The sequence below is a fragment of the Dasypus novemcinctus genome, chromosome 4 (genome assembly GCF_030445035.2).
Source record: "Dasypus novemcinctus isolate mDasNov1 chromosome 4, mDasNov1.1.hap2, whole genome shotgun sequence".
Taxonomy (NCBI): Eukaryota; Metazoa; Chordata; class Mammalia; order Cingulata; family Dasypodidae; genus Dasypus; species Dasypus novemcinctus.
Genome location: NC_080676.1, coordinates 18,564,618 through 18,583,435, shown reverse-complemented (window position 1 = coordinate 18,583,435; position 18,818 = coordinate 18,564,618). Strand labels below are relative to the sequence as shown.

Below are 18,818 nucleotides of genomic sequence, written 5' to 3'. Positions count from 1 at the left end.
CTGCACCGGGTCAGCACCAAACAAGCACAGTGCCAAAGATGGCCACAAACGTCCACTGCGCCCTTAGGCGTATGTCCAGTCTCCTGATGAGCCTAGGAGGTGGGTGCTATTTTCCTCCTCATTTTACATAGAGAATTGAGGCAATGAGCAATTAAGGAGCTTGTCTAAAAAGCAGGTAAATGACAGAGTGAGGACGCGTGCCCACCTTCTGGCTTCCCAATCTCCTCTTAATGCTATCCTGCCTCGCCAAATTAAAAAGGACTAAAAACACCTAAGAGAGAAATAAAATATAAAAGTGAATTTAGAACCTGAAAAGGCCATCGTTCAAATAGATTTATTTATGTTCAAGATGTATATATATAAAATAAGGTGGAAATGGCTTTGGGATATTTATCTCTAAGATGTTAAAAATCTATTTCCTTTCAATTACTGAAATTCTGTCAAAATAAAATATTTTTAGAAATGCTTTTGTATTTATGATAAAAAAATAAATAAAAAGGACTAATGACCTAGCAATTGCTGACCACTAATAGTAGTGGCTCTCTTCCAAGCCCTCTGCACGGTTACCTCCCTTTAATCCTCAACAACCCTTGAGGACACGGGACAGAGAGAAGCTGAGTCACGTGCCCAACGTCACCCACCCAGTGAGTGGCTCTTCCAGGATTTGAACCCAGGTAGTTCAGCTCCAGAGCCCCCCAACCTGCCACATCACACTGCTGGCAGCATCTTGCTAACCACCCTCACAAGCACCACGGAGGGAGCTGTCTGCACCCGCATTTTACAGGTGACAGAACTGAAGATCAGCGAGGCAGGTCCCTTCCCTGGGAACGCAGCCATTATGAGGCAGGGGCTGGGTTTGCACTCTGGTTGGTTGGCTCCCACAGTCCCTGTTCTTGACCACGATTCATGAACGATTTACCAGAGGACCAGGCACCCCATCAGCTGGTGGAAATCTTGTCCCATAAGGCACCTAAGCACCCTCCTGGCTACCCCAAGCATAAAACAATCGGTATCTTCGATACCTCTCCCCATGGCTTCCAAAGGAGAGACCTTCCCTGAGAGTGCCCACAGTTATCTTCCTCAGAACGACAGGGAGGCACCCCCAAAGTCTTACGCCCCACTCCCCTACGCTCCCCATTCCCAACGACAGTTAAGCCGTTTGCACTTACGCTTTAAATGCTGGGAGGTAGGAGTATATAGAAATGCTGCTTAGGTTATAAATAAATGGCAGGTGTTTTCTGATATCTGTTGTTGACCAGCTGCTAAAAAACGTGTTCAGTAAACCCTGGTCCCCACCTAAAAGGAAAAAAATGAATTACAGTTAATAGACCTTAAGAACAGTTTAATGCTTTTATAGGTATACATAACTGACCTTTAAAAACAGGTACTCATTCCGTTTATAAAATAATGACCTCCATGTTGAACCTATGAAGGACATTTTAGGGACAATCATTTCCCTGATTCCATTCATTAACAAATATTTCGTGCACAACTCCTACATGCGAGATGCTGTACCAGGCTCTGGAGAGTCCGCAGTGACCAAGGGACATAGTCTTCGTGTGGGTATGGGGGTGGGGAGGGAGAATAATGATACCAGCAAGTCAAAACTCAATAGACAAAATCACAAATGGTTATAGGGGCAGCGAAGGAAAGTAGGGGCTGCTCTGAGTATACAGAAAAGGGGTTCAAGACTTTGATGGGTCAAAGAAGGCTTTCGCAAGGAAGTCATGTCTAAGTCAAGGGCAGGGGTTGCTTGATGAATGCAGGTGGACAGAAGGAGGTCAGATGGTGGTGTGGGCAGAGCAAAGGAGTAGCTAGAGCAGGACTGGCCATGCCTGCCCCTTACCGCCACCCCCTGGCCCCACACATCCCAAGATGCTCTTCTAACATGGAGATGATGGCACAGTCAAGGAGGCGGTTCAAATGTACTTTTATGCACCGTCTGAGCCAACCCCTATTTTGCCCATCCCAAACACTCTTGGTTAACTTTAAGGATCAAAGACACTCATTTGGCAAACATTTATGGAGTAATCTCTCTATATAAGGAGGCTCTGACAGGCCCCATTCCCCAAGGGATGAAGATACTCATTGGAAAACCAGGGTTTCACCCCTGTAAGTTCTGAATAGGCAATAAAGGTGGCAGCAGGATAAGATTCACTGTTACACAAACAGATATTAGAACGAAATATTTCAGCTATTTATATTATTTAAATATTTATTATATATTTTTTATTTTTTTTTATTTTTTTTAAAGATTTATTTTTATTTATTTAATTCCCCTCCCTTCCCCCAGTTGTCTGTTTTCTGTGTCTTTTTGCTGCTTCTGTTGTCGTCAGCGGCACGGGAAATATGGGCGGCACCATTCCTCGGCAGGCTGCACTTTCTTTAGCGCTGGGCGGCTCTCCTTACAGGGTGCACTCCTTGCGCGTGGGGCTCCCCTATGCGGGGGACACCCCTACGTGGCACGGCACTCCTTGCACGCATCAGCACTGCACATGGGCCAGCTCCATACGGGTCAAGGAGGCCCGGGGTTTGAACCACGAACCTCCCATATGGTAGACGGACGCCCTAACCACTGGGCCAAAGTCCGTTTCCCTAAATATTTATTATATTTATATTAATAAATTAATATGTTGTGATGAACAGCTATCGTATTTTCGGGTATGAAATAGTAAAGTCAAAACAACACGTCATCCACCCAAGGCTCATTTCACGTTCTACAAACACAGATACCCCAAATGTGGGCACAGACACCAGAACAAAGGTGGCCTAGGGACAGAGGCCTGCAGTCTTATTCACTTTCTTTTATGTGTAGTCATCAAAATAAAGGCTAAGGGGAAGCAGATGTGGCTCAACTGAGAGTGTCCGGCTACCACTCAGGAGGTCCAGGGTTAGAACCCGGGGCCTCCTGGCCCGAGTGGAGCTAGCCCACACACAGTGCTGATTGTGCGCAAGGAGTGCCGTGCCATGCAGGGGTGTGTCCGCGCAGGGGAGCGTAAGGAGAGCCGCCCGCGCAAAAAAAGCGCAGCCCGCCCAGGAGTGGTGCCACACATAGAGAGCTGATGCAGCAAGATGACGCAACAAAAAGAGACAGATTCCCAGTGCTGCCGAGAATGCAATGCAAGAATGCAAGAACACACAGTGAATGGACCCAAGAGAGCAGACAATGGTGGCGGGGGCGGGAGGGAAAGATATAAAACTTAAAAAAAAAAAAATGAAATAAAGGCTAAGGAAATGTTCGTTGCAGTTTTGTTCATAATAGCCCCAAGCAGGAAACAGCCCAAAGGTCCTTCACCATGTGAATGAACATGGTTCATCCAAACAATAGAACACTACTCAACAGTAAAAAGAAACTAACTGTGCAACAATCTGAATGGATCTCGAGGGAATTACGCTGACTGAAAAACTCCAAAGCCACAAAGTTACATATCATGTGATTCCATTAATATAACATTCTTCAAATACTACAGAGATAGAGAACAGATACATGGCTGCTGGGGGTTAGGGAGGGAGAGGGGGAGGAAAGGGGGTAAAACAGTGCCTGGGGATCCTTGAGATGGAACTGTTACATTGACTGTGGTGGTCACGCATGGTAAAATTGCATAGAACTGAATACACACAAACTTCACAGGTAAAACTGGTGAAATCTGAATAAGGTGGGTTTTATCAACGTCAAGTTCTTGGTTGTGATATGATATTAGAGTTATGCAAGACATTCCCATTGGGGGAAAATGGGGAGGGGTATACATAATCTTCTCTGAATGACACTTCGGAGCTGCACCTGAAGCTGCAATTTTCTCAAAATAAAAAGTCAAAAAAATAAAAAATAAGTCAAGTCGAAGAGCAATGTGGTTAAAAAGCAAAATACAGTCAAACGGTTAGCCACTAGATTCTAAATTCTACAAGGGCAGGGATTATGGTTCTTTTTGCTTACCAATGTCATTCTAGCACACAGCAGAATGCTTTACACATAGGTAAACTATTTGTGGAATGCATCCAAAAAACCTGAAAATGTTCTGTAACAGCAGAAAGGTTGGAACAACTTAAATATTCAACCATAGAGAAATGGTTAGTGCACTATGGTACTGACCATTTACTGGAATATTATTTATCCACTAATGGCTATAAAGACCATCAGTTCGTTGTGCAATATACAGATTTACAACTACATCCATTCTGATTATAACTCTGAATATAAACATTAATGAACATTCATATTGGAAGAAAATATCTGAAACAATAATTGCGTTAGGGCATTGATATTGTAGTTTACTTAATATTGCAATATTTAAATAATGACATCAATAATACAATTGGGGAAGAATGAGAATTGTGCTAAGACCTTTTCTAAGCATTCTTTACTTACTCATTTCCCTCCAATGTCTGCTCATTGGTTTTTTTGCTCATTATCTGCTCATTGTCCATATGTTTTTGTTTTTTTTTTCCTTCAGGAGGCACCAGGAACCAAACCTGGGACCTCCCATGTGGGAGGTGGATGCCCAACTGCTTGAGCCACACTCATTCCCCTTATTCTTTTATTTTGTATTATGAAGAAAAATATACAGGTAGATTATAAGAAAACTAACAGATCCATTATGCATTATAAGAAATTGAATGTTACCAACACTGTTTAAAGTTCTGTGTGGGCTCCACAAGTTGATCTCCTAGCTTTCCCCACCAGAAAGTAACTGCTAACCATGATCTTTGCTTGTAATTATCCTGCTCTCCCTTCTTTTACCACATATGTATTTCTCCCCCTACAACATCGAGTGTGACTTGTTTTTGAACTTTGTCAAATTTGGCATCATACTATGTTTTTTCTTCTACTTGCTTTTTTATGCCACGGCATAAGACCTTTTTAAAATTAAGCAGTTCTATTATAAAATGACTACTGCCTACATGGAATGTGGTGAGGAAATCTAATTCCATGTAGGTCTCAGGAGTTGGACGCATAATGAACGAATTAATGGCACTGAAGAATATATTTGAATGTAGTTAAGAGGGGAAATTTTAGGTTGCATATATGGTCCTAGAATAAAAATTTCTTAAAAGCACAAACAGTGAACCCTAATGTAAACTAAGACTATAGTTACTAGTACAAGAATAATAATAGTCTGTCATCAATCATAGCAAAGGAACATACTAATGCAAGGGGTTAATAGGGTGGTATATGGGAACTCTGTATTTTTCCCATGGTTTTTCTGCAGTTGTACAGCAGAATTTCTCGATCCAACCAGGGTGAGCCTGGGAAACAGGAGTCAGAGCCCTTTACCCCTCGGCTTCCCGGGGCTGGCTGCCTCTGGCCACAAGAGGCGCTTCCACTGACCCTGAGCTGGTGCTGCCACAGGAAGGCTGGGGGGCACTGGAGCAGCCGGCGAGAAGCCCGAGGCGCAAGAGCAGAGGCGGCAGAGCAGACCCGATGAAGCCCTGGGGCCCCCTCAACAGGCACACCCTGAAACGCTCAACCAGACCCCTGCCTCCCGAGGGTACCATACGATGCGGAAACTTCAGGGCCACGGGCATCATTACGTCACCACAAAGGGTCTCCTTTTAGCCAAAAGTTGTGGATTAAAAATTGGATTAAATACGAGCGGGAAGTCTGTGGCTTCTTAAATTGTGTTTTAAAAATTCAGCATTCTGGAGATCTTATCCATCTTTTCCCTATCACACAATTCAACATTTTCAAGGTCGGGCAAACGTTTTAATTTCGTCAGAGAAATCTACCTATGGTGTTCTCCATAGCCTCTCTTTGAAAGTTCCTAACGAGAGCACCATTCAAAGCAGAGTGCAAGTCTAAGCACATCCGACCACAAAGCCTACGAGGATGTTCCGCTTCCACTACAAAAACCCCAGGACTTCTGTCCAGTGCAGTCTAGTCAGACTGCCAGAGGCAGCTTTATTTGCTCTGACAGGCTGAGGCACTTTTAATCTCAACCATCTCAGAGCTGACAGCATGATTAGCAGGCGCGGCTGGCAGCTGGGATCCGGCAGGACGAGCCTGGTGACGCAGGTGAGAGGGAGGGGGAGGGGGGAGTGGAACAAAGGACACGTGGCAACTGCTCTGCAAACAAACGCAAATATCTGATTCTGTCTCATCCTTCCACCAGGCTGCCCAAAGACTAGTAATGAGCTTACATCCACTTGGTATCTTCCAGGCATTGTGAGCAGGGTCGTGAACCCAGTACCCATGAACACACTGCAGCATTTGTCAGAGACGGGGGCTCTGACTCAGTCCAATAGACAGTATTGGAGTGGTCTGAGTGTTGCCTTTTAATTTCTGCCTTTGTCCGATGTTCACATGCTTGGTGTGCTCTTTCACAGCTTGTTAGCAGCTGGTCTGCCCACTGTGGATGGCAGGGAGGGCGGTTTAAACAAAACCCCCGTATCTCAGCAGCAGGCAAGTCCCCCGCAGACCCTGCTACTCTAGGTCCAGCAGCACGGGTGCCCGGGAGCGTGGCAGGGACACGGAACGTGGAGGCCCGCCCCCAACCTACAGACCCAGAAGCCGCTCTTTGATCTCCAGGTGATCTGTCTGCACACTGAACTGTGGGAAACAAGGTCCAGAATATTCGGAGATTGACTCCTATTTTATTATATAAGAGGCTGCAGCTCTCAAAAATGTCATTTCTATAGAGAATGTCTAAAGTCTGATAAATAAGGTATCAGACATTATAGATATGAAGACAAGTAAGACACATTCCAGCTCTTAAAGGGTTCACCATCCAATGGGCAGAGGGACAAACATCAAGCAAATAATTACAGTAAGACAGGAAAAATACTCTCAGAGATATAGACAAGAGCTGGAATGAGGATGTATCGACTCCGACAGTCTGGTTGGCAGATACTGTCATCCGTACCCACAGCAAGCATGTGAAGGATTACTCAAGTACAATTCATGAATGGCCCAACTCTTGGGGAGATGTCTACGAGGTTCACTGCAACTGCAGATCAACAGATGAACCCCAAGTGGCTCACAGAAATCCAGGCACTTGAAGTTCAGGTCCTAGCATCACCGTATCTCACCAGGCTCAACATACTTAAGACAAGAACGATCCATTAAGATTTCATGTTAGTTTTTGCTTTACACTTAAAAATTCTTAGTAACTGAGTTAGTATTTACATAATTATACAAATGCAAGGAAACATTGATTCTTGACTTAAATTTCATGTTCTCAGTCTAGGGCAGATCCTCCAGATTTAGAGTCTCTTAGCACTCTGAACTTATCAAAATCAGAGTAGTAATTACATAATTAATTCTGTAATTAGGTGTTAAATGCCTGTTAGGTCTTATGAAATAGAAGCTTTAAAGGCAGGGATAAAACCTGTATTATTTACCAATCTATACCTGGCCTTTAAATTGAGAATCTTACCCAGATTTGGAGCTAAAATGAATTTTGAAATATTGAATGAATGGTCTGACTATAGAAATGAAAGCAAGAATAATTCTTTAAAGAATTCTTCCAGAACCCATGACCTAATGCAAGACTATCAGCTGTGGCACTTACTTAAGAAGCGAAGTATTTCTATGTGCTGCGGGACAGTGGGGAAGAACAGGCGCCATGGAGGCAGAAGACTTGAGCCTCCACATCATCTGTAAAATGAGGGATGTGCCAGTGGCCTTCTTTACTCAGAGGAAGGAATTTTAAATAACTAATTTGTAATAAGACCAAGGGAAACAGTATGGTTTTACTCCATCTTGTATCATTCTCAGAGCATAGGGTAATGGGGAGGAAGGACAGATATACACACACACAACCACAGACTTGAAAAGACTCCAGTCCAAACCTGGCTCTGTCACCAGCTGGGGACCACTACGGCAAGCTCCTGTCCTGAACTGTAACAACAGTGGGTTCACATGCCTAGCTCTGGTCCACAGCAGGCCCTCAATAAGTGTTTGCTAAATGAATGAATGTGTTACTGAGCGAGTGAGTGAAGGCAGGCCTATCTATGTTGAGAAATAAAGTGAAACAATAAGTTAAATGACCAGTATAGGAGTTCCTCCCTCCTCTTCTAGTTCTCACAGGGCTCCTGGCTTCTGCTGGTTAGAAGGCCAGAGACAGATGGCCAAGTTAAAAAAAAAATACTCATGGGTACAATAAGATAAAAATAGCAGTAAAAAGTCACTCTTAAAAACTTCTTTGCACGCCTTTATTTTGCAACTTTTGCTTGTCATCTTTACTTATTTAGGAGAATCAGTTCCCAAGCTATCAACTAAGTGATGTAAATGCAAGAGTACAGAGTTATTTTCAAACAATTGATGAAATATTCTGTGATGGTTAGGCTAATATGTCAACTCGGCCAGGTAATTGTGCCCAGTTGTTTGGTCAAGCAAGCACTGGGCATTTATGGACTTCAGTCACCACTGACTTGACTGCACTGGTGAATCACAGATAGCTGATTACAGTTACATCAATCAGGGAGATTGCCAGCAGTAAGGAGTGATGCTTTATCCAATCAGCTGAATGCCTTAAAAGGAGAAGTGATTCCAGCATTAAATGAGAACTTCCCAGCAGAGTGGGTATAGCTCAGTGACTGAGCACTGCTTCTCATGTATGAGGTCCTACATTCAATCCCCAGCACCTACCTCCTTTGAAAAAAAAAAAAGACATTCCAAATTGGAAGATAATAGTCTTTTTTTTTTTTCAGGAGGTACCAGGGATTGAACCTAGGGCCTCTTACATGGGAAGCAGGCACTCAAACCACTGAGTTACACCTGCTCCCCAAGTCATCTTTTTTGAGAGATGCACTAACACATAAGATGACATTTAATAGACACCAATTTTCAAGCATTAAACCCTTGTCTTTAACTGTATAAGTGCCCTTAATTTAGGATACTCTAATGTCACAGAGGAAAAGAAAAAAATTCTCAACTTGCATTCAGATTGATTTCTGCAAATTAAGAATCGAGTGCGTCAGCCTCCTTTCACATGAGTACATAAAGACAGATAATTGCAGTTTAGGACTTACACTATCTTAACAGCTACCCATCCCCTCTTCCCCGTTTGCTGTTAACAAGTCCTGAAGTTAACGTTTTTCTTGTCAAGTTCTAAAAAATGCTGGTGAATATCCATTTCACAACACCGATTGTTCAATTTTTCAGGAAACATGTAATTTCAGTGATGAAGTAAGTGCCAAGGGAGTTTGACAATACAAACAACAGTATGGGAACATACATTGCTCACTATGGGAAATTAGGTGCTGGCCATGAATTAGGTACATACTAGTTCTAAATTCAAATACTTAAGATATTGTGGAATAAGACAGAAGTCAAGGTACCCTGTATGGTATGCCATATTAGGATTATCCCCTTGGCCAGAGACACAGAGGTGATTAAAGGGCTGGTGATTAGAAGCATGCCAGTCACATTCCTTCACATTAGGACTGTGTAAGCAGCTGCAAATGCTCAGCCATCAGCAGCCCATGTGGCTTGTCAGGGGACACCAGGCTCCATCATTTCTGTTGAATGTATGTAAGAGATTAAGCAGGACTTAACAAGATATTCAGACTGAGATACAGTCGCTTGCAAGCCAGTCTTCTTTAGTGCTGGTCTAAAAATGCTGGGACCTAATCCCCTGCTTGGTAAAACAGGGGTACCCATAGATGTTTGAAAACATAATGGTGAAAGGAAGCATCCACTTTAAAATTCGGCTCCATATTGAAAACTTGAGGCAAAGCAAGGCTACTGCCATTACAAAAGGACATATAGGCGGCGGATTTGGCCCAGTGGTTAGGGCGTCTGCCTACCACACAGGAGGTCTGCGGTTCAAACCTCGGGCCTCCTTGACCCGTGTGGAGCTGGCCCATGCACAGTGCTGATGTGTGCAAGGAGTGCCCTGCCACGCAGGGGTGTCTCCTGCATAGGGGAGCCCCACGCACAAGAAGTGCACCCCGTAAGGAGAGCCGCCCAGCGCGAAAGAAAGTGCAGCCTGCCCAGGAATGGTGCCGCACACACGGAGAGCTGACACAAGATTATGCAACAAAGAGAAACACAGATTCCCGTGCCGCTGACAAAACAGAAGCGGACAAAGAAGACACAGCAAACAGACACAGAGAACAGACAACCGGGGTGGGGGGGCGGAAGCGGAGAGAAATCGATAAAATAAATCTTTATAACAAACAAAAACAAAAACACAAAGACATATAGCTCATAAGAAAATATTTTGTTAATATTAGGTATAGTCCAGCAAGTCTTTATATCTTTACCTACAGGTATTGATTTAAGTGGAACAGCAAAACCCTCCAGAGAGAAGGATCCCAAGGAATGGAAAAAGCTTTCGTTGCTGAGTAAATCTTAACATATATTTCAAGTGAAATCAACCTTTCATTTAAGAGCTGCTAATTGGTTGTTCCGCTGAATTTAAGGAACGTATTGAAAACTAACTGTACATCCCCATCTGTAAAGCTGAATTTTTAACTCCTTCAACTAAGGATTTCTATTAACAGGGAAAATGCAATCCATTGCCACCAACTAGCCAGTAAATGAGATATCTTACAGGAAGGCCAGAGCCTGAAAACCCTTCTGCTGAAATGAGATACTCTAGCTGACACAGAGAGAATTGTTCAGTGGTTTCAGATTCTGGCAGAAAAAGCAGAAAATGCTTTCTAGTTAAGCACTTTTCACACTTACATTCAGGCTTCTAAACAATGGCTTTATCAACAGCTCTAGTGGCTCTAGCTTCTTAGAACAAAGTAGATGACCAAGGTTGGTCACTACCAGTTAATTAGTTTCATATTCTAACAATGTAACCTGGATCATTTACCACAGAACACTACTCTTCGGTATCCAAGCTCTTATCTGTCAACAACAGCATCCAATACTCTCCTAGGTTAGAAACTGTATTCTTTTTACAGGATTAAAATCATGTGGATTTCAGGCAGCCGGCTGCCTGTAAGATCCACTTTCGAATGTGGTTCATTTACTGAGGCTGAGAAGCGTTACAGCAAATTTCTGGCAGGATTACATTTACTTCCTTCAAATTCAACAAGAGAAGGTGAAGAAAACGACACTCTGACGGGAAGGTGAACAGTGGACTTCTGCTAAAAAGACACTGAGCTTCTTTTTATGCAAACGTAATGTAGTATAAGCAATAGGGAAAAAGAATGCATGTTTTGACCTCAAATACTTCTACAGCTTTTATTCCTTATGTGAAAGAAAAACAGTAGGAGCTAAAAACTGGAGAGAAGTGAAGACGTTAACCGCCGGCCCTGACCACGGTCAACAGTCAAAGCACTATAATTTTCTTAAGGTTGCTTAAAATGTCTTTTTGTGAGAAGCTACTTTTCATTAAGGTTCCGAAATTCTTGCTCACGTCTGAAATCATGTAAAGGCCTTGGCAATAGGCAGGATGAGAGATTCTTTTTTGGGGGCAGGGAGGGGTTGTCCTGAGCAATATAGGATGCGCAGAAGCACCTGTAGCCTCCACGCACCAGATGCCAGTAGCAGCGCCTGGTCGTGACAATCAAAAATGTCTCCAGATGCTGCTAAATGCCTCTTGGGGGGCAAAATCACCTCTAGTTGAAAGCAACTGGTATAAAGCACAAACTAGTCAAACAGTGAAACAAGGTTGAGCTTTAAACTTCCTTATTCTTTTCTATGACATTTTAAATAGCTGCAAATTCCAAATCCTCAGCCAAATGACTAAACAGAATTAAATTTTTGTGAACAGCAACAAAAACCCAATCTCAGCTTTATATAGAATTTAAACATTTTAAACTCCTAACCTTTTAATTTAAACATTTTACACTTCCAATCTTTTAACTTCAGCAATCTAACAAACTTTAAGATTTCATCGTTTCACTGAAATGGTTTAGATTGGAGATTTTGATTTTGAACTTTGTAACTAGTTAGGGGCAATGAATTCCCATATCTGTACCCAGGGCTAAGCATTGTATCTTAGGACTGTTTCTGTTCCTAAGGAACTGTTTCTGTTCATTCCAAATGATTTATACACTGCAAATCTCAGATTTGGTTTTGGAGGGAGAGGTGAGAGGAAAGAAGTCCCTGCTACAGAGCTCAGCCTCTGGCCTGTGCCCATGTTCCCTGCCTGTTCTTTTGTCACGATGTCAAGTATCTGATAATGAGTCACTGTTGGGAACACTTCTTAGTGTACGCCCTTATTCCTGCACACAGTGGGTCTTCTCTTTATGCAAAAGATCAATCAACATGTAAAAAGAACTGCCTTTGCATAGGCACTGTTTTTGCATATTTTGTTGGTGTTTTTTTTTGTTTTTGTTTAAGAAAGGGGGGGAAGAGGAGCTTACTATGTATTATTTCAGAAAATGGTCTGTAAACAGAAGTATATCTACTGATTCATTTGTTCAAAATTCTCCAAAGGATGTGAAGCCCTAAATCATAGACAGAACTTCTCTATATATACACCTTTAGTTGCAGCACACTCATACATTATGGAAAATGGATGCCGACTTTGTCAATTTTCTACTCTTCAGACTTGAAGATGCCACTCTGTGTGATGTGCAGCCTGCCAGAAAATGAGAGGCTGGACGAAGATGAGTCACATAAACTTTCTATCTTCTTTTTAACCCCCCCTGAGAGGATGAGAGCCAAATTATCAGCTTTAGTCTTCAAGTTTCCATGGAAACAATGGCAACTTTTGGTATCCAGACAGCATACTCCAATGTAATTATGTCTAAAGAGCCTGGTTCTCTCCTAGCAGCAATGTCTAACCCTCTCACACTTGAGTTTACTAGGGTTTAAAAATAGGCATTACGTTTTTCAGTTCTCTAATAGTCTTCTGAATTCTTGAATAATCATGGTACATTTATCTTACTCTAAAAGACACAGGGAAGGCCATTTAAAAGAAAGCCTACGCACCTGTCTATCCTACGCAGGTAAATTTTAAGCATCTATAGAAAAAAAGGTGCATGTACAAAAGTACTAACACTAGTTCCAGTAAGAGCACAATTTAAAAACGTGTGCTACATCTCATTTCATTGCTATTTTCCAAGCATAAGGAACCATAGCAATTGAATCCCAGAGCCAGAGCAGCTCTAGAAATTATTAGTAATTAATTGCATATTAAAATAATAGATACATACCATCAAAACTACCTTGCTCGGAAGCAAGGTGCAACAGCTGATTGTACGTTTCCACGGAGGGTTGGTAAACAAAAACTCCAGAATTGAAGCAGTCGGGCCACCCGGGGTCTGGCGCTGCTGACAATTCTTCTCTCTCAAAAAGATCATCAATATTTGCTAGGACCTGATTCAAAGGGGAGAAAACCATTAGAGAAATGTTCTGCTGCAGCAAACCCTTCTTAAATTCTTGCTAAGTTATCTAATGCAAAAAATGCAATCTGGTGCTGGTCTTAACTCTTCAGCTGACAGCCCTAAGGTGGCCTGCGCCTGCTGGCCGCCAGGACCCGGATCTCGATAAGAGCAGTTTTATCTGAACTGAACTGGCAAGTCTTGAGAGCATTCCCCCAACACTGAACAGGTCTCCATTACTAGGGGCCTTTTTTTCAGCTCCCAAAGCCATACTCACCAAAGTATCTGCATCCATGAACACGCATTTCGAATACTGTGTAAGGGACCAGCAGTGGAGTTTTGTTAACGTGACGCCCAGCTCAGGCCTCTTCATTAAGGTTAGATGAGCAGAATCGCCACTGTCCAGGACATCGACCATGATGACGTCATCAAAGACGGTCTCCAACACTTTTCTGTCAAAATAAAATGCAGAAAACAGTGCTTAACTTAGCATCTTTTCAGAACAAGTGACCAATCTATTACCCTATCCATCCTCTAATTACTAGAACAATCTGCTACTGTGGCAGAGTACAATCCTTTATACATGTCCTAATTTACTTCAGGACAAATTGTGTTTATCTTCACATTCATTAAATATAAGAACTGTTCATGGTGAGGGTGAAAACCGCTTGTCTTAAAACACTACCAGAGAACTTTCATATTTTCTAGTTTATGGTATACTACTGCATAAGCAGCAGAGTGTGGAAATAGCTTGTAAAAATGGAACTGACATTTAGTAAGAAAGTACATTTTTGCAACAGCCTATGTATTTATAAGTGCTATTTTATTAGGATTAATTTTTACTGCCTACTGCTTATTTTGACAAACGATGCTGAGTAACATGCATATATCTACAAGGAAGTCTATTACCTAATGACTTTTGCTAAAGCAGTTGACCAAAAACTGCCTGAAGTTGTGTTTACCAAAAAAAAGTTTAAGGGCTCAGTTATTTGGTTGCCATTATTTAGAATGCAATTCAAAAGCATTTATTATGTATTTAGCACTCTGCACGGACATAATGAAAGACACTCACTTTGGTCTGTGAGATACAATATGTCTCTGTGACCAAAACCCACTGAAGCTTTATTTCAGAAAGTTCTTGAGGTAGGTTAGTGGTGGGCTGGACTTACTTAAGACACTCGATTTGGCGCAAAGAAAACTGTGATAAAGACAGATCTGCATTGAAAGTTTACAACAATATCAGATATACAGAACAAAAGTGGTATTGTCTGTCTCCAAAGCTGTGCAAAAAATACTCTAGCTCACCTAGTAAACTCAATCTTTTTGAGAATAGACAGTAGCACCACTTACCACAGTAAATCAGGGAAGAAAATCTCTAAGACTAGATCTGGCTTCTTACATACAGCCTTAATAAAAGACTACAAATTAGAAGGTATGCATTAGGAAGCAGCCTTTTTGGCATCCTTCTAAATTACCCTTTAGAAACAAGGTTGTTAGTGTGAGTGATGTAGGTATGTATATATAATGCTCCCCCTTTTCAGGGGCCCTCGGCATGTACTTATTTGTGGGGAGGGGGAGGTGGTGAAGCAACGAAAGGGCTATTTTCAGTTTCCAAGAGGGCTAGTGGAACAAAAATAAACACAATACAGAGCTGCTAGTGTGACTTGTTACTTTTTAAAGTTAATATTAGAAACTTGGTAGTCCAGAGCCTTCAAAATACTAATTCTAGCAAATCAAGGTGTACGAAACTCATCAACCAGCAGTTTGTCCCCTAGCACAACCCTAGGTTCAGCAAACCCTTTAGACACCAGTCCCCAGTATGGTAAATAAGGCCATTAGGTTCCAAATGTCACAAGGCCATGGAGAAAACTGCTACTTTTCTTTCCAAGACACTTAAGGATTTTCCCTAGTTTAAAACAGGAAACAAAGTAGCACAGGATCCTGTGAGGATAGCTTTATATTCGAGAACTGCTAGTCAGGTGTGACCACAAAGCTGTACTCAATCAGGAAAGGCCTGGACCGAAACCTTCCTGGCAGGTCACCTAGAGCCAGGGCTTAGGGAGAGTCTTCCTTCTTCCATTCCTAGATGGAATCAGGAAGAGGGTGGGGTCATAACCACACCTCCCGGAACAGGGCTGCACACCTTGGGTGGAATGTCTTCCAAAGGCTAGAAAGAGGTTTCAGACCCAGGAATCCTTCACTCAGCAACTGTCCTCTCTCTCCGCTCAGCGCTCAAATCCCTGAAAAGTCTACGCCTCAAAGTCTGCTGGTGTCAGCTCCACCAGTGGGGGGACAGCAAGGTTCTCACCTCATGGAGTCGGACACCTGCGGTGTAGCAAGCACGGCCAGCCTCCTGGTGGTCCTGTGCTGTTTCAGAGACGAGCCCAGGACCAGGGCTCCTTTGGCATAGGCATCGTTTGTGGTCAGCGTCACAAAGGCCTGGTCTTAACACAAAGAAAAACGCCCACACTCATTACAATATCCTACCACTTGGAAAAAGCCAGCCCAACACCCCTTTCAAAAAGTAATCAGGTAAAATCAGGTCCTCTGAAATCAACTTGCTCTATTAAGAAAGGAACAGCTGCTTTGTTAAGAATGGTTCAAGACTGTTCTTTAGTAGGATCATCTCTGGCAACCTTCAAGAGGCTGAATGGGCTATAAAAATTAAATCCATTTTAGAGTCCCAGACACGCTAAATTCTCAGACCTAATAGTAGCTTAACACCCAGCTGGTGACCCTCAGGCAATTAACAGGTGGTAATGAAGAAATCAAGGAGTGCAGTTTCTGTTTTTCCTAAAAGGTGCTGTAGACACCTTTTCAGCCATGTGCTAATACAACTGTCAGCCTGAATTGAGATGGTCTGACAGCAGAGCAGAATTCTTGATTCTGGGGTTTCTGTTTCTGTCAATCCTCAGGCTTTTATACCTGCCGTTTCCTCAACCTGGAGTAAAAGATCCCCTGTCTCACCACCCCTCAAGAGTCACTTTGAGTCTCTGCTCAAAGTTCACCTCCTCAGAGAGGTCTTCCCTCTGATGTTTCTATCTAACTAGTGACAAAATGCTGTAAAATGGATTTAGGGACCATTCCACAAGCACTAATAAACCTGCCTTCTCGTCCCTGGAGAAGCAAGCAATACCCCCCTACTCAATCTCTAATAATCACAGAGAAGGTACCTGGACTCTTCTTTCTACTGAACAAGCTCCCATCTTCCCAAGACCACCAGCTTAGCCCGCCTTTTGGATTTCTCCAGTGCTTCCCTGGGACGACTTTGGGGCATGCCCTGGCATGAGTAGATTTTAACAGCAGCAAGCAGGTGGGCATCCAAATGTACAAGACATTTAGGCTCAAGCTCTGGAAGGCGTCACTTGGGACAGTTGTCCAGCGAGGGAGTTGGGACATTTTGTCATGAAGCAATGCTTTCTGTCTTGAGTTTCCTCATTCTCCAACCTGGGGGCTGGTGGAGATTCCACAGGAAGAAGTGAAGGGACACTGTAGCTTGTCCAGTGGGCCAGTGCATCTCCCCCAGCCTCTGACCTGAGAGGCATCTTCACACATAATGAATGACCCTCCCCCAGGGGCGCTGGACTTTTAGGTAGGAGAAAGACTGGCATGCCCCATCCCTGGAGGGCCACCAGCTTTCCAACGAGTCACACTCTAGGAAAGCTCAGACTAGTGATACCTGGCACTTGACATACCATGCACCTCTGTACTGGCTTCTCTCAGCAGGCTGGTTCCACCAATCAGAGATGGCAGCATTTCAAGTCAGTCTGCCCAAAGTGCACTTAATAATCTGGGCCATAATGAATGAGGGTATCACGGAGAAAACTTTAACAAGGTGATTATGATTCAAGATTTCAGAAAGCAAATCAAGGGTATGGAAGGTAGGGACATTTTTCCCCCGTGATCAAGTAGAGGACAAGACAAGTGCTTAGGAACACAGTGAGGTAAGAGCACCAGACCGAGCAAACGTTACTCCGGTGACCGGGAGAGACCAATGACAGGTGGGCAGAAGTTTAACCTTTCCAGCGATGGCTGAACTCTGGGTTGCACCTGCAGTTTTTTGGCACTTAGAACGCTGAAAGACTCCCTGCGTTTGGCCTCAACAACCCGGAAAAGAGCAGCTATCCGGGGGCCTCTCCCGGCTGGTTCGCCCGTGCAGCTGGGACGCCTCGCAACAAGTGGGGCTGGGGCCGGGGCCCTCCCGCAGCGCGGGGCCCACTCGCCGGCTTCCCGGCTTCGCGGAATCTGCCTCCGAAGGCCTAAAAATAGGCACAGCGCATCCGCCAAGGCCCGGGCTGGCGGCCGGGCAGCAGGGCCTGGGCCGCCCCCGCCTCGCGCGCGTCCCTCAGGCTCCGGCCCGCAGGAGCTGCGGGGGGCGGCTCCCCGCGACCCCGGCGCCCCCAGGATCCCCGACCGGCGCCCCGGGGCAGCCGTGCTTCCTACCCGCGCCCGCCCCGCCGCGGCTGCTGCGCCCGCGCGCCCGCCCTCTCCGGCGAGAGCAGGAGGAAGGGCGAGGAGACGGAAGCAGGCGCGCGGCGGCGGCGGGCTGAGGTCCGCGCGGCCGCCCCTGTCCCCCGCCTCCGGGCGCGACGGCGCCGACCCTGGCGCGAGGAGGAGCCCGCCCGGCTGGGGCCAGGCGGAAACTTTGCAACAGTCCTCGGCCGGCCGGGAGCTCCCCCGGGGACGGAGGGCCCGGCGAGGAGAAGGCGGGCGGCGGGACTGCGAGAGGCCGCGCGGAACCCCACGTCCCGGGGACCGAGCCCGCAGTGCGGAGCCCGCAGTGCGGCGGGGCGCGTACCTGTCATGACGCCGCGGGGGGCGCGCGCGGCTGCCGCGGCCGCAGGTCGGTGGCTCGTAGAACCCGGGCGCCGGGACGCAGCGCGGCCAGCGAGGAGGCGCGGCGGGAGCCTTCTGTCCGCCCGCCGCGCTCTTATAGCGGCCGTCACGTGGGCGCGCACGCTCCGGCAGCCGCGGGCATCCTCCCTGCGGCGCGGGGCGGGGCTGGGCCGCGGGGCCGCGGGGCTGCGGGGCCCGCTCCACCGCCCCACCCCGCGCGCCTCCTCCCAGGGCCACCTGTCCCGCGCCGCTCGCCTCCCTGCGCCCCCAGAGTTGGGTAGTTGGAGGGAAACTTCCGACCCAGTATAAGCATCAGCAGGACAAACTCCTGCAGAAACCAAGAGTTTGGGATCCTTAAAAACAAGCAAAACAAAGTATTCTAATTACGATACGTCAGAGCTGCTTGAATTAATGACAATATAGGAGTTTAGATCCATTTTTCTCACCGACAATTCCAAATCAGCCTTTGGAATTAGTGTCTTCACAATGGTTTTGTGGTTTTACCCTAAAAATAGAATGAGCCTTCAGTAAGTATTATTTATGGAGTCATCTGTACCCATTAGATGTTTAAGTCCCTCTACCGCGGTAAGGTAGGTATACTATCCCCATTTTACTGACTGTTAGCAGAACGAAGTGCAGAGAAGCTCAATACTTACTTGTCTGTGGACCTGTAATCTAAGGAGCACGTTTAGGATTTGAACCCTGACAAATTGCTTTCAGAACTGAACTTCTCACATTGCTGGCACAGGACGCTTTAA

The 18,818-nt window shown here is 44.9% G+C and overlaps 1 protein-coding gene across 6 annotated transcripts in view; it reads right to left on the bottom strand.

The window, feature by feature from the left end:
• The window catches only part of GYG1 (glycogenin 1), a 33,378-nt gene extending 15,106 nt beyond the window's left edge, over positions 1-18,272 (bottom strand). For 2 of the 6 annotated variants that reach the window (XM_004460554.5, XM_004460555.5), the window contains exons 1-5: positions 18,023-18,272; positions 15,533-15,668; positions 13,502-13,676; positions 13,057-13,219; positions 1,170-1,296 (exon numbers count right to left, since the gene is read on the bottom strand). In XM_004460554.5, coding sequence (XP_004460611.1) covers positions 1,170-1,296; positions 13,057-13,219; positions 13,502-13,676; positions 15,533-15,668; positions 18,023-18,029 — 608 coding nt within the window. In that variant the 5' untranslated portion in view covers positions 18,030-18,272. Of the gene's footprint in view, positions 1-1,169; positions 1,297-13,056; positions 13,220-13,501; positions 13,677-15,532; positions 15,669-16,397; positions 16,639-18,022 lie in introns of those variants that run through there. The other 4 variants (XM_071214560.1, XM_071214561.1, XM_058295132.2 and 1 more) reach the window with 3 other exon arrangements.
• Between the last annotated feature and the right edge of the window lie 546 nt (positions 18,273-18,818).